Here is a 15,893-nt window from a genome sequence, read left to right as displayed (position 1 = left end):
CTATGAGGTGTTTGATGCAATTCCAGCAGCTTCATCGCGATCAGAAAGTTGAAATGTTTAACTGCCTCTTCTGTTCGAATGCCAGTGTTCTCCTGACTTTGCCTGCTGGTTTGGTTGGCCAACGCCCTCTGTGTTGCCTCATGCGAGCGATACAGGGGTGCAGAAGGTACCAGCTACGAACTGCCCCCGTGTCGCCGCTTACCCCGCCCACTCTCACGCGATGGCAGCAGTCGGGGCATTCCATGAACTGAGGTTTATTATAGGGCCATCAGATGTTCGGGCGGCGTGTGATCCATCTTCAGTGTTTCAGGTTCAGGAAGAGGGAAGACAGTCCCTGATGCTGACGCTTACGTATAAAACCAGAAGCAGGAGGAGGCCATTCGGCCCTTCGAGCCTCCTCCACCATTCATTTTGATCGCGGCTGATCATCGAAATCAATATCCTGATTCCCCCCCCGAATATAGAACATTACAGCGCAGTCCAGGCCCTTCGGCCCTCGATGTTGCGCCGACCAGTGGAACCAATCTAAAGCCCCTCTAATCTACACTATTCCAATATCATCCATATGTTTATCCAATAACCATTTGAATGCTCTTAATGTTGACGAGTCCACCACTGCTGCAGGCAGGGCATTCCACGCCCTTACTACTCTCTGAGTAAAGAACCTACCTCCAACATCTGTCCTATATCTCTCACCCCTCAAAGTTTAAGCTATGTCCCCTCGTGCTTAGCCATCACCATCCGAGGAAAAAGGCTCTCACTATCCACCCTATCTAATCCTCTGATTAGACTATCCTTTGATCCCTTTAGTCCCCAAGAGCTAGATCTAACTTCTTCCCGAAATCCTACAACGTTTTGGCCTCAGCTACTTTCTACTTTCAACTGCTCCCCGTGTCTGCGTGGGTTTCCTCCGGGTGCTCCGGTTTTTTCCCACAGTCTGAAAGACGTGCTGGTTAGGGTGCATTGACCCGAACAGGCACCGGAGTGTGGCGACGAGGGGAATTTCACAGTAACTTCATTGCAGTGTTAATGTAAGCCTTGCTTGTGACTAATAAATTAACTTTAACTTTGGGAGTGAATTCCACACATTCACCACCCTCTGGGTGAAAAAATTTCTCCTCACCTCAGTCCTAAAAGGTTCACCCCTTATCCTCAAACTATGACCCCTAGTTCTGGACTCCCCCACCATTGGGAACATTCTTTCTGAATCTACCCCTGTCTAACCCTGTTAGAATTTTACATGAGATTCCGCCCCCCTCACCCTTCTAAACTCCAGTGAATATAATCCTGACCGAATTAGTCTCTCCTCATATGACAGACCTGCCATCCCAGGGATCAGCCTGGTAAACCTTTGCTGCGCTCCCTCTATAGCAAGGACATCCTTCCTCAGATAAAGACACCAAAACTTCAAACAATACTCCAGGTGTGGCCTCACCAGTGCCCTGTACAATTGCAGCAAAACATCCCTATCCCTGTACTCAAATCCTCTCGCTATCAAGGTCAACGTACCATTAGCCTTCTTGACTGCCTGCTGTACCTGCGCGCTTACTTTCAGCGACTGATTACTCAACTCAAATGAACAAGGGCAAACTTTTTAATAAACACTTCAACAGAAAGAGGTTCTGTCATATGAGGATGTCCCTGCTACGGAGGGAGTGTAGCGAAGATTTGCCAGGCTGATTCCTGGGATGGCAGGTCTGTCATATGAGGAGAGACTTGAGTCGGTGAGGATTATATTCACTGGAGTTTGGAAGAGTGAGAGGGGGATCTCATAGAAACTTATAAAATTCTAACAGGCTTAGACAGGGTAGATTCAGAAAGAATGTTCCCGATGGTGGGGGGAGTCCAGAACTAGGGGGTCATACTTTGAGGATAAGGGGGTAAACCTTTTAGGACTGAGGTGAGGAGAAATTTCTTCACCCAGAGGGTGGTGAATGTGTGGAATTCACTCCCACAGAAAGTAGCTGAGGCCAAAACGTTGTGTGATTTCAAGAAGGAATTAGATAGAGTCATAGAGGTTTGCAGCGTGGAAACAGGCCCTTCGGCCCAACTTGTCCATGCCGCCCTTTTTTTTAAACCCCTAAGCTAGTCCCAATTGCCCGCATTTGGCCCATATCCCTCTTTCCCCATTGTACCCAGATGTTGACTATCTAGCTGATCTGTGCCCCTCATTATTTTAAAAGACAAAATTGTACCCGCCTCTACTACTGCCTCTGGCAGCTCGTTCCAGACACTCACCACCCTCTGTGTGAAAAAATTGCCCCTCTGGACACTTTTGTATCTCTCCCCTCTCACCTTAAACCTATGCCCTCTAGTTTTAGACTCCCCTACCTTTGGGGAAAGATATTGACTATCTAGCTGATCTATGCCCCCCATTATTTTATAGACCTCTATAAGATCACCCCCTAAGCCTCCTACGGTCCAGAGAAAAAAGTCCCAGTCCATCCAGCCTCTCCTTCTAACTCAAACCATCAAGTCCCGGTAGCATCCTGGTAAATCTCTTCTGCGCTCTTTTTAGTTTAATAATATCCTTTCTATAATAGGGTGACCAGAACTGTACACAGTCATGGATATAGCTCTTGGGGTTCAAGGAATATGGGGGAAATCAGAACATTGAACTCGATGATCAGCCAGTGATCAAGATGAATGGCAGAACAGGCTGGAGGGGCCGAATGGCCTCCTCTTGTTCCTGTGTTAAGCGAGAAAGGAAGGATCCAGCGAGGTTAATTGTCAGGCGTTTAAGGTCAGCTCATTAATGTCGTGCCAATGCCAGCCCTTGAACAGCAGGGGCTGAGACGCTTCTGAACCCCACTAGTTGGGTTTGATGGTCAGGGTTAGAGGACAGCCCAGCTCAAAGGCAAGGCAGGGAATTCCCCGCGATGGAGCCGGCGTTGTACAGCGCTCTTGTCTCATGCGGGGAAGACTATCTGGTCGTCCTCGAAAGGCGAGCGCCCACCCTCTTTGCCTTTTTTTTGTGGGGGTGCTGTGGGTGGGTCTGGATTCTGCAGGGGATTTTCCAGGCCAGCCCACTGCTGGGCTGGACGCCTCTCAGACTCTTCTCCCACCACACAGTACAACAGGTTCGCTGCCAATAATTCTAATGAAGTCTATCAGTTGTGCTGCCAGACTGCGGGAACCTTTTTAAGATTGCCATGGCAACTGTCTGCTGTTGCGATGAGACTCGGCAAACCTCCAGACCCTGACTAGCTACTGTTCTCTCTCCATTTTAAAATCCTTCGGTAATAAGTTCCAAGCAGATCTGTGCTTGGTTGAGTGTGTGTGTGTGAGTGAATGTGTGTGTGAGAGTGTATGAGTGTGTGTGAGAGTGTGTGTGTGAATGTGTGTGAGAGTGTGTGAGTGAGAGTGTAAGTGTGCGTGTGAGTGAGTGTGTAAGTATGAGTGTGTGTATGTAAGTGTGTGTGTGTGAGAGAGTGTGTGTGTGAGAGTGTGTGAATGAGTGAGTGTGTGTGTGTATGTGTTCGGTAGAGTGTTGGTGTGTGTGTGTTTGGTTGAGTGTGTGTCTGAGAGTGGGTGAGAGAGGGAGAGTGAGAGAGTGTGTGTTGCTGAGTGTGTGTGTGTATGAGTGTGTGTGTTAGTGTGTCTGAGAGAGAGAGAGAGGGAGAGTGTGTTAGTGTGTGTGTGTGAGAGTATTAGTCTGAGTGTGTGTGTGTTAGTGTCTGTCTGAGAGAGTGGGAGAGAGTGTGAGAGAGAGGGAGAGTGTTAGTGTGTGTGTGTGAGAGTATTAGTCTGAGTGTGTGTGTGTTAGTGTGTGTCTGAGAGAGTGGGAGAGAGTGTGAGAGAGAGGGAGAGTGTTAGTGTGTGTGTGTGAGAGTATTAGTCTGAGTGTGTGTGTGTCAGAGAGTGGGTGAGAGAGTTTGTGTGAGAGAGGGAGGGAGAGTGTGTGAGTATTAGCCTGAGTGTGTGTGCGTGTATGAGCGTGTGTGTGTCTGAGAGGGTGGGTGAGAGAGGGAGGGTGAGTGTGTGTGTGTGAGTGTGTGTGTGTGTGAGAGAGTGTGTGTTAGTGTGTGTAACCAGGCAGACTGGATATAAAAGCAGGCAACTGGCGTAAGTGTTTTGCACTGTGACCCTCATCCTTTTCCATACAGCAAGCTGCACACAGTCTGCCACACACACAACTAACGTCAAACAATTTACCCCCTCCCAGTAATCACTCACAGCTCCACCTGCAGCCAGAAGCTGTCTCTGACCAGCCAGGGGGGCTCCCACGCCTGACCCTTCCTTCACAGCAACATTCGGTGATCGAGATTGTAAAGACTGTTTCTCTTTGCAAGACAGTCCAGCATTCATTATGGTCTTGGATAAGTCCGGAGTTGCTAATGAGGACGTTGGTTGAGAGTTCCAGCAAACATTCATTTTAGAAATTGTTATTGTACGGTGCTACCTCACCCGGAAGCAAAACAGTCTGAAGTCTCACAACACCAGGTTAAAGTCCAACAGGTTTATTTGGTAGCACGAGCTTTCAGAACGCTGCCCCTTCATCAGGTGAGTGAAGGAGCAGTGCTCCGAAAGCTCGTGCTACCAAATAAACCGGTTGGACTTTAACCTGGTGGTTGTGAGACTCCTTACTGTGCCCTCCCCAGTCCAAAGCCGGCATCTCCACATCGATAAAAAACAGTTAACGAAATTCCACCTGTATCAGCCCATTTCCCCATATCTCACTGTCCCGGTATTTCATCCTGATTTCCGTGGTCAGAGGACACGATCAGAATCCGAGACAGTGTTTAAGTTTATTGTTTATTTGTTATTGTCACAAGTCGGCTTATATTAACACCGCAATGAAGTCACTGTGAAAATCCCCCCCCCCCGGTCGCCACACTCCGGCACCTATTCGGGCGGCACAGTGGGGTTAGCACTGATGCCTCACGGCGCCAGGGACCCGGGTTTGGTTCTCGGCTCAGGTCACTGTCTGTGTGGAGTCTGCACGTTCTCCCCGTGTCTGCGTGGGTTTCCTCCGGGTGCTCCAGTTTCCTCCCACAGTCCAAAGATGTGCAGGTTAGGTGGATTGGCCATGCTAAATTGTCCCTTAGTGTCCAAAGATGTGTGGGTTAGGTGGATTGGCCATGCTAAATTGTCCCTTAGTGTCCAAAGATGTGTAGGTTAGGTGGATTGGCCGTGCTAAATTGTCCCTTAGTGTCCAAAGATGTGCAGGTTAGGTGGATTGGCCATGCTAAATTGTCCCTTAGTGTCCAAAGATGTGTAGGTTAGGTGGATTGGCCGTGCTAAATTGTCCCTTAGTGTCCAAAGATGTGCAGGTTAGGTGGATTAGCCATGCTAAATTGTCCCTTAGTGTCCAAAGATGTGTAGGTTAGGTGGATTGGCCGTGCTAAATTGTCCCTTAGTGTCCAAAGATGTGCGGGTTGGGTGGATTGGCCATGCTAAATTGTCCCTTAGTGTCCAAAGATGTGCAGGTTAGGTGGATTGGCCATGCTAAATTGCCCCTTAGTAGAACATAGAACAGTACAGCACAGAACAGGCCCTTCGGTCCACGATGTTGTGCCGAGCTTTATCTGAAACCAAGATCAAGCTATCCCACTCCCTATCATCCTGGTGTGCTCCATGTGCCTATCCAATAACCGCTTAAATGTTCCTAAAGTGTCTGACTCCACTATCACTGCAGGCAGTCCATTCCACACCCCAAAGTGGGTTAGGTGGATTGGCCATGCTAAATTGTCCCTTAGTGTCCAAAAATGTGCGGGTTAGATGGATTGGCCATGCTAAATTGCCCTTTAGTGTCAGGGGGACTACCTCGGGTAATTATGGGGATTATGGGGGTAGGGCCTGAGTGGGATTGTGGTCGGTGCGGACTCAATGGGCCGAATGGCCTCCTTCTGCACTGTCGGGATTCTATGATCCTTCGAATCCTGCCCCCCTCGTGTGTTTAATCCAGCTCCGTCCTCAAGTGTCTCGACGCAATCCCACCTCAACCACTCCCCGTGGGAGCGAGCTCCACATTCCCCCCGCTCTCCGAGTGGAAAGGTTTCTCCTGAATTCCCGATCGGACTTACGAGTGTCCAGCTTAAGTTTGTGACCTTCAGTTTGGGACAGGTCGTGCTGGCGGAGACATCGGGGGCGGGGGGGGGGGGGGGGATTTTCCAGCCGCGTTCACCCCAAGACCGGGAAAATCCCGCTTGAGGTCAATGGACCTTTCCGTGGTCCCTGTCCCGTCCGCTGCAAATCCCGTGACAGGAAAATTGCGCCCATCTTCTCTGGTCGAACCCCTTCTTAATTCCATCAGCTCATCCCCCAGCCTTACCTTTTATAGGGAAAATATCCCCAGCCCGTCCGGTTTTTCCGATAGTTATACCTTCTCGGTCCCAGTGTCAAGCCACTAATTTTCTCCCGTGAACCCGTGCCCCCTTTTTTAACGTAATTGTGGCCCATAGCAGGACAAGTTGAGTCTCGCCTGTGTGAGAGCGATTGGAAGGTGTATAGAACGGAACATAGAATCCCGACAGTGCGGAAGGAGGCCATTCGGCCCATCTGAGTCTGCCCCGACCACAATCCCACCCAGGCTCCAACCTCGTAACCGTTCACATTTACCCCCAGCTAATCCCCCTGACACTGGGGTCAATTTAGCATGGCCAATCCACCTAACCCGCACCTCTTTCGGACTGTGGGAGGAAACCGGAGCACCCGGAGGAAACCCACGCAGACACGGGGAGAAAGTGCAAACTCCACACGGACAGTGACCCCAAGCCGGGAATCGAACCCCGGCGCCGTGCCGCCCCTCGAGGAATAGGTCAAATTGAAGCGAGCATTTATCTTTCCAGCTCAAACCTGGCATCGCCCACAGACACGACGGTAGTTACAATCGTTTCTTGAAGTCCTTCCGAAGCTCGTGGTTTCTAACGATGGGTTATCGCTCTCTCAGTGCGCTGGTTTCTATTTAATGTTGACCACTTCTCTTTTCTCACGATTGCGTGAGCCTTTTGAGTATTGGCAATTTTCACCCCTTACTGTTCAAACGCACGTTTGGTTTTTAAAATAGAAAGGAAATAAAAAACCTTCCAGTCGTAACTCGTTGATATTTTCCTCCTTCGCGATGACACAGAGGACCGGACTCACGTTTGTTACACTCCCTGTGAATCGGGGCCGCAACTCCTTAACTCCTTAACTCGAAGAGTAAGCTCCGACGGACATATCAGCCAGGGAGAAAAATTGGAATGTACTTCAACTACCCTTATTTCAAATGTTGATTCACATTAAAAGACCATTGATCTTTGTGGATAGAACTCTGGAAGTTGTCTTGCGATTCTTTTCCCCCTGCATCCACTGCTCCGTATTGGCAATCATGCTTCAGAGACGGTAAGAAGTCTCACAACACCGGGTTTGAGTCCAACAGGTTTACTTGGTAGCACGAGCTTTCGGAGCGCCGCCCCTTCGTCAGGTGAGTGAAGGAGCAGCGCTCCGCAAGCTCGTGCTACCAAATAAACCTGTTGGACTTTAACCTGGTGGTTGTTAAGTTTCTTACTGTGTTTACCCCAGTCCAACGCCGGCATCTCCACATCATCCTTCAGAGAGTTAACGAGATGGCTGGGGAGCTAGATGGACAATCTCACGTGGGTTGAAGCGAAGCTCGCTCTTCTGAGTTGGGTTTTCATTTGATTTATTGTTGTCACGTATTGGGATACAGTGAAAAGTATTGTTTCTTGCGCGCTATACAGACAAAGCATACCGTTCATAGAGTACATGGGGAAGAAGGATTTGATTTGATTTATTATTGTCACATGTATTGGGATACAGTGAAAAGTATTGTTTCTTGCACGCTACACAGACAAAGCATACCGTTCATAGAGTACACAGGGGAGAAGGATTTGATTTATTATTGTCACACGTATTGGGATACAGTGAAAAGTATTGTTTCTTGCACGCTACACAGACAAAGCATACCGTTCATAGAGTACACAGGGGAGAAGGATTTGATTTGATTTATTATTGTCACACGTATTGGGATACAGTGAAAAGTATTGTTTCTTGCACGCTATACAGACAAAGCATACCGTTCATAGAGAAGGAAACGAGAGAGTGCAGAATGTAGTGTTACAGTCATAGCTAGGGTGCAGCGAAAGATCAACTTAATGCGAGGTAGGTCCATTCAAAAGTCTGACAGCAGCAGGGAAGAAGCTGTTCTTGAGTCGGTCGGTACGTGACCTCAGACCTTTGTATCATTTTCCCGACGGAAGAAGGTGGAAGAGAGAATGTCCGGGGTGCGTGGGGTCCTTAACTATGCTGGCTGCTTTTCCCGAGGCAGCGGGAAGTGTAGACAGAGTCAATGGATGGGAGGCTGGTTTGCGTGATGGATTGGGCTACGTTCATGACCTTTTGTAGTTTATTGCGGTCTTGGGCAGAGCAGGAGCCCAGACCAAGCTGTGATACAACCAGAAAGAATGCTTTCTATGGGGCATCTGTAAAAGTTGGTGAGAGTCGTAGCTGACATGCCAAATTTCCTTAGTCTTCAGAGAAAGTAGAGGCGTTGGTGGGGCTTTCTTAACTATAGTGTCGGCGTGGGGGGGACCAGGACAGGTTGTTGGTGATCTGGACCGCCTAAAAACCTGAAGCTCTCGACCCAAGTATCGACGTTTAGGCAGAACGGGAGGGGGGTCTCACGGTTTTTGCAGCCAACCCTTGGTGCTTCTCAGGGCTTTACACGCTAGCTGTTTGAGACTGACAGGCTTTGCTTTGACATGAGTTCATAGGGTGGGGTCCTGGCCCACCTTGAATTGCCCTTGAGATGTTGCTCCAGCACTCAAATCTCACTTATTGGAAAAATTAAGTTTAAATTACACAGGTGTTGTAGCGTGACAGAACTGCCCCAACAAGTGCTGTACCCCACTGTTATATATTGACAGACCCATCCCCACCAGTACTGTACCCCAGTGTTACACAGCGACAGACCCATCCCCACCAGTACTGTACCCCAGTGTTACACAGCGACAGACCCATCCCCACCAGTACTGTACCCCAGTGTTACACAGCGACAGACCCATCCCCACCAGTACTGTACCCCAGTGTTACACAGCAACAGACCCATCCCCACCAGTACTGTACCCCAGTGTTATACAGCGACAGACCCATCCCCACCAGTATTGTACCCCAGTGTTATACAGCGACAGACCCGTCCCCACCAGTACTGTACCCCAGTGTTATACAGTGACAGACCCGTCCCCACCAGTACTGTACCCCAGTGTTACACAGCAACAGACCCATCCCCACCACTACTGTACCCCAGTGTTATACAGCGACAGACCCGTCCCCACCAGTACTGTACCCCAGTGTTATACAGTGACAGACCTGTCCCCACCACTACTGTACCCCAGTGTTATACAGTGGCAGACCCGTCCCCACCAGTACTGTACCCCAGTGTTATACAGTGACAGACCCGTCCCCACCAGTACTGTACCCCAGTGTTATACAGTGACAGACCCATCCCCACCAGTACTGTACCCCAGTGTTATACAGTGACAGGCCCATCCCCACCAGTACTGTACCCCAATGTTATACAGCGACAGAGCCGTCCCCACCAGTACTGTACCCCAGTGTTATACAGCGACAGACCCGTCCCCACCAGTACTGTACCCCAGTGTTATACAGCAACAGACCGATCCCCACCAGTACCGTACCTCAGTGTTATACAGCGACAGACCCATCCCCACCAGTACTGTACCCCAGTGTCATACAGTGACAGACCCGTCCCCACCAGTACTGTACCCCAGTGTTATACAGTGACAGACCCATCCCCACCAGTATTGTACCCCAGTGTTATACAGCGACAGACCCGTCCCCACCAGTACTGTACCCCAGTGTTATACAGTGACAGACCCGTCCCCACCAGTACTGTACCCCAGTGTTATACAGCGACAGACCCATCCCCACCAGTACTGTACCCCAGTGTTATACAGCGACAGACCCATCCCCACCAGTACTGTACCCCAGTGTTATACAGCGACAGACCCATCCCCACCAGTACTGTACCCCAGTGTTACACAGCGACAGACCCATCCCCACCACTACTGTACCCCAGTGTTACACAGCGACAGACCCGTCCCCACCAGTACTGTACCCCAGTGTTATACAGTGACAGACCTGTCCCCACCACTACTGTACCCCAGTGTTATACAGTGGCAGACCCGTCCCCACCAGTACTGTACCCCAGTGTTATACAGTGACAGACCCGTCCCCACCAGTACTGTACCCCAGTGTTATACAGTGACAGACCCGTCCCCACCACTACTGTACCCCAGTGTCATACAGTGACAGACCCGTCCCCACCAGTACTGTACCCCAGTGTTATACAGTGACAGACCCATCCCCACCAGTACTGTACCCCAATGTTATACAGCGACAGAGCCGTCCCCACCAGTACTGTACCCCAGTGTTATACAGCGACAGACCCGTCCCCACCAGTACTGTACCCCAGTGTTATACAGCAACAGACCGATCCCCACCAGTACCGTACCTCAGTGTTATACAGTGACAGACCCATCCCCACCAGTACCGTACCTCAGTGTTATACAGTGACAGACCCATCCCCACCAGTACTGTACCCCAGTGTTATACAGCAACAGACCCATCCCCACCAGTACTGTATCCCAGTGTTATACAACGACAGACCAGTCCCCACCAGTACTGGATCACAACTTACATTGATCACTTCCTGTCACCTGTTGCTAAAATTGGGACAGTGCAGGAGACGGTGCTTGTCCATTTAAAGAGACACTGCTGGTGTGGGTGCCTGTCCCTTTAAGGAGATGAGGGCAGGGTACCTGCCCCTCTAAGCAGTCAGTGCCGGGTCGGCTGCTAGTCCCTTTAAAGGCACTGTGCTGGGCCGGGGTGCTACCCCTGTAAGGAGAGAGGGGTGGGGGGACTGCCCCTTTAAGGAGACAGAGGTGGGGTGCTTGCCCCTTTAAGGAGATAGTGTCAGAGTGGGGTGCCTGCCCCTTTAAGGAGGCAGTGCCGGGGTGGTGTGTCTGCCCCTTTAAGGAGACAGGGCTGGAGCAGGGTGCTTGTCCCTTTAAGGAGACATATCCAGGGCGGGGTGCCTGTCCCTTTAAGAACATAAGAAATAGGAGCAGGAGTAGGCCATCTAGCCCCTCGAGCCTGCCCCGCCATTCAATAAGATCATGGCTGATCTGAAGTGGATCAGTTCCACTTACCCGCCTGATCCCTAAAACCCCTAATTCCCTTTAAGGAGGGAGTGCCAAGGCAAGGTGCCTGCCCCTTTAAGGAGTCAGTGTGGGGCGGGTGCCTGTCCCTTTAAGGGGATAATGCCTTGGTTGGGGTGCCTATCCCTTTCGGGAGAACGTTCTGGAAACGGTTGCCTGTCCCTTTAAGAAGACCGGGGCGACATGCCTGCGCCTTCGATGTTATAGTGCCAGAGCGGGGTGCCTGTCCCTTTAAGGAGACAGTTCAGTGGAGAGTGCCCCTTTAGGGAGACAGTGCCAGGGTGGTGTGTCTGTCCCCTTCAGGAGACAGTGCTGGAGCAGGGTGCCTCTCCCTTTAAGGAGACATTTCCGGGGCGGGGTGCATGTCCCTTTAAAGAATCAGTGCCGGGGTGTGGTGCCTGTGCCTTTAAGGAATCAGCACTGGGTGTGTGCCTGTCCCTTTAAAGACACAGTGCCGGGGCAGGGTGCCTGCCCCTTTAAGGAGACAGGGCAATGGGCGGGATGTCTCCCTTTAAGGAGATAATGCCGGGGCGCGGTACGTGCCCCTTTAAGGAGACTGTGCCAGGGTGGGGTGCCTGTCCGTTTAAGAAGAACGTGCCATGATCGGTCGCTTGTCCCTTTTAGAAGACTGAGGCGACGTGCCTGAACCTTTAAGGATGTACTGCCGGAGCGGGGTGCCTGTCTATTTAAGGAGACAGTTCAGTGGAGAGCGCCTGCCCCTTTAAGGAGTTAGTGCTGGGTGACTGCCCCTTTAAGATGTCAGTGCCAGGGCAGGGTGCCTGCGCCTTTAAAGAGTCAGTGCCACAATGGGATGCCTGCCCCTTCAAGGAGACAGTGTTGGGGCAGGGTGCCTGCCCCTTTAAGAAGATAGTGCCAGAGCGGGGTGCCTGTGCCTTTAAGGGGACAGTGCCGGGGCACGTGCCTGTCCCTTTAAGGAGACCATACCAGGGCAGGTTGCCTGCAGCTTTAAGGAGATAGTGCCAGGGTGGGGTGCCTGCCCTTTTAAGGAGCCTGTGTAGGGGCAGGTGCCTGTCCCTTTAAGGAGAACAGTTCGGTGGAGGGTGCCTATCCCATTAAGAAGTCAGTGCCGGGGCAGGGTGCCTGCCCCTTTAAGGAGACCATGCCAGGGTGGCTTGCCTGTCCTTTTAAGGAATCAGTGCCAGGGTCAGGTGCCTGCCCCTTTAAGGAGATGGTGCCTGATCGGGGTGCCTGCCCCTTTAAGGAGTCAGTGCCAGGGTACTGAAGGTGCCTGTCCCTTTAAGGAGACAGTTCAGTGGCGAGTACCTGTCCCTTTAAGGAGTCAGTGCCAGGGTGGGGTGCCTGTCCCTTTAAGGCACGGTGCCGGGGCAGGATGTCTGCCCCTTAAGGAGAAAGTGCCGGAGGCTGTGTGCATATCTCTTTAAGGAGTTCGTGCTGGGATAGGGTGCCTGCCCCTTTAAGGAGAACATGCTGGGGTTGAATGCCTGTCCCTTTAAGGAGTCAATGCCAGGGTCAGGTGCCTGCCCCTTTAAGGAGATGGTGCCTGAGCGGAGTGCCTGTCCCTTTAAGGAGTCAGTGCTGTTGCGGGGTGCCGATTCCTTTAAGGAGTCAGTGCCGGGATGATTGCCTGTCCCTTTAAGGAGAATGTACTGGGGTTGAGTGTCCCTTTAAGGCGAACGTACTGGGGTGGAGTGCCTATCCCTTTTCGGAGTCAGTGCTGGGGCAGGGTGCCTGACCCTTTAAGGAGACATTTCAGTGGAGAGTGACTGTCCCTTTAAGGAGTCAGGGTGCCAGGACAGGGTGCCTGTCCCTTTTAGGAGACCGTGCCAGGGTGGGGTGCCTGTCCCTTTAAGACATGTGCCGGGGCAGGATGCCTGCCCCTTTAAGGAGACAGTGCCGAAGGGGGGTGGTGTGCATGTCCCTTTAAGGAGTTAGTGCTGGGATGGGGTGCCTGCCCCTTTAAGGAGAACATGCTGGGGTTGAATGCCTGCCCCTTTAAGGAGTCAATGCCAGGGTCAGGCGCCTGCCCCTTTAAGGAGATGGTGCTGTTGTGGGGTGCCGATTCCTTTAAGGAGTCAGTGCCGGGGTCGGTTGCCTATCCCTTTAAGGAGAACGTGCCGGGATGATTGCCTGTCCCTTTAAGGAGAATGTGCCAGGGTCAGGTGCCTGCCCCTTTAAGGAGATGGTGCCTGAGCGGGGTGCCTGTCCTTTTAAGGAGACAGTTCAGTGGAGAGTACCTGTCCCTTTAAGGAGTCAGTGCCGGGGCCAGGAGCCTGTCCCTTTAAGGAGACAGTGCCCGGGGTGGGGGGGGGGGGCAGGTGTGCATGTCCCTTTAAGGAGTTCGTGCTGGGATGGGGTTCCTTCCCCCTGAAGGAGAATGTGCTGGGGTTGAGTGCCTGTCCCTTTAAGGTGAACATACTGGGGCGGGGTGCCTATCCCTTTAAGGAGTCAGGGTCAGGTGCCTGCCTCTTTAAGGAGATGGTGCCTGAGAGGGGTGCCTGCCCCTTTAAGGAGTCAGTGCTGTTGTGGGGTGCCTGTCCCTTTAAGGAGGCAGTGCCGGAGCTGGGTGCCGATCCCTTTAAGGAGTCAGTGCTGGAACCGGCTGCCTGTCCCTTTAAGCACTCCCGGCTTCCCGGGCTGGAGTGAGCGGATATCCGCGCCCCGGAGCTCCGGATACAGAGGGCCCGGCACCGGGATCAGAGTGAGGGAGGGGACAGAGAGAGAGAGAGGGGACAGAGAGAGAGACAGAGGGAGAGGGGACAGAGAAAGAGAGAGAGGGGACAGAGAGAGAGAGGGGGGACAGAGAGAGAGAGGGGACAGAGAGAGACAAAGAGAGAGGGGGGGACAGAGAGAGAGAGACAGAGAGAGAGAGGGGACAGAGAGAGACAGAGAGAGAGAGAGGGGACAGAGAGAGACAAAGAGAGAGAGGGGGCAGAGAGAGAGAGAGAGGGGGCAGAGAGAGAGACAGAGAGAGAGGGAGGGCGGGGAGCCCTCAACGAAGAGCAGCGCAGAGAGACAGAGACAGGGGCTGAGACACAGACAGAGACACAGGGACCGAGAGACAGAGCCACAGAGAGAGACAGACACAGAGAGGCTGAGACAGAGACTGAGACTGAGAGACAGGGGCAGAGACACAGACACAGAGAGACTGGGAGAGCCTGGCAGCCAGGCAGAGGCTCCGACCCCGAGACTCCGACACAGCAAACTCTCACTGAGTGTCAATGCCAGGCAATTCCTGACCCTTCCTCCTCCCCCCTTCCCCATCTCTCCCCCTCCCCCCTCTCTCCCCATCTCTCCCTCCCTCCCTCCATCCCCCCTCCCCATCCCATCTCTCCCTCCACCCCTCCCCCTCTCCCTCTCCCCCTCCCTCCCCCCACCCATCCCCCCTCCCTCCCTCCCTCCCTCCCTCCCTCGCTCCCTCGCCCTCTCCCTCTCCCCCTCTCTCTCCTCCCCCCACCCATCCCTCCCTCCCTCCCCCTCCCTCTCCCGCTCCCTCCCTCCCCCTCTCTCCCTCCCCCTCTCTCCCTCCCCTCCATTTCTCCCCCTCCCACTCCCTCTCCCCATCCCTTCCCCCCCTTTCCCCCTCCCCCTCTCCGTTTCTCCTCTATTCCCTCCCACAGTTGAATCTGTACTTGCTTCTCCTCCCTCCCTCCTCCCCTTTGAAGGGGTAGGTAAGGGGGGGAGGAGGAGGAGGAAGAGGGGGCTCGGTGAGGCGGAGAGGGGGGGGGCGGAGGAGGTGGGGGGGGGGGGGGAATTTTTAAAAAAAAAGAAAACGCCCCTGGATTGTACAGAGAAAGATCCCGGCGGTTTTGTGGACTATATAACGGGGGAACAGAAGGAAGGTGCGGTGACAACTCGAGGCTGCAGGTCAAGTGAGTAAACGAAACACCTTCTGCCTTTCCACCCCTCTACCCGTTATACCCCTGTTTGCTGGGGGCAAAACCGTAACTATTCAACAGAGCGTTCAAGAGGGCATTGGATCGGTTATTGGAACGGTAGGCATGCGGAGGGTGGAGGGGGAAAAGGCAGGGGAACGGCACTGTGACAAAATCACACTGGAGAGCCAAGTACCGGAGACGATGGGCCGAAGGGCCTCCTCCAAGATCGCAGGAATAATCCCCAAAAAATGCCTACCTTGTCTAAAGCCTAGCTATGACTGTAACACCACATTCTGCACTCTCTCCTTTCCTTCTCTATGAATGGTATGCTTTGTCTGTATAGTGCGCAAGAAACAATACTTTTCACTGTATCCCAGGACATGTGACAATAATAAATCAAATCCTTCTCCTCTATGTACTCTATGAACGGTATGCTTTGCCTGTATAGCGGGCCTATGTACTCTATGAACGGTATGCTTTGTCTGTATAGCTCGCAAGAAATGATACTTTTCACTGCATCCCGATACATGTGACAATAATAACTCAAATCCTTGTCCCCTATGTACTCTATGAACGGTATGCTTTGTCTGTATAGCGGGCCTATGTACTCTATGAACGGTATGCTTTGTCTGTATAGCTCGCAAGAAATGATACTTTTCACTGCATCCCGATACATGTGACAATAATAAATCAAATCCTTCTCCTCTATGTACTCTATGAACGGTATGCTTTGCCTGTATAGCGCGCAAGAAACAATACTTTTCACTGCGTCCCAATACATGTGTCAATAATGAATCAAATCCTTCTCCCCTATGTACTCTATGAACGGTATGCTTTGTATAGCGCGCAAGAA

General features: G+C 52.1%; 1 protein-coding gene across 1 annotated transcript in view; it reads left to right on the top strand.

The window, feature by feature from the left end:
• The first annotated feature begins 220 nt into the window (after positions 1-220).
• Positions 221-15,893, top strand: part of LOC144481620 (uncharacterized) — a 42,649-nt gene continuing 26,976 nt past the window's right edge. The window contains exons 1-2 of the mRNA XM_078200757.1: positions 221-351; positions 13,782-15,034. Of these exons, the coding sequence (XP_078056883.1) occupies positions 221-351; positions 13,782-15,034 (1,384 nt within the window). The remainder of the gene's footprint in view (positions 352-13,781; positions 15,035-15,893) is intronic.

This window comes from Mustelus asterias, chromosome 31 (genome assembly GCF_964213995.1).
Source record: "Mustelus asterias chromosome 31, sMusAst1.hap1.1, whole genome shotgun sequence".
Lineage (NCBI taxonomy): Eukaryota > Metazoa > Chordata > Chondrichthyes > Carcharhiniformes > Triakidae > Mustelus > Mustelus asterias.
Note: the sequence above shows the minus strand (reverse complement) of the source record. Positions and strands in the feature narration are given on the sequence as shown.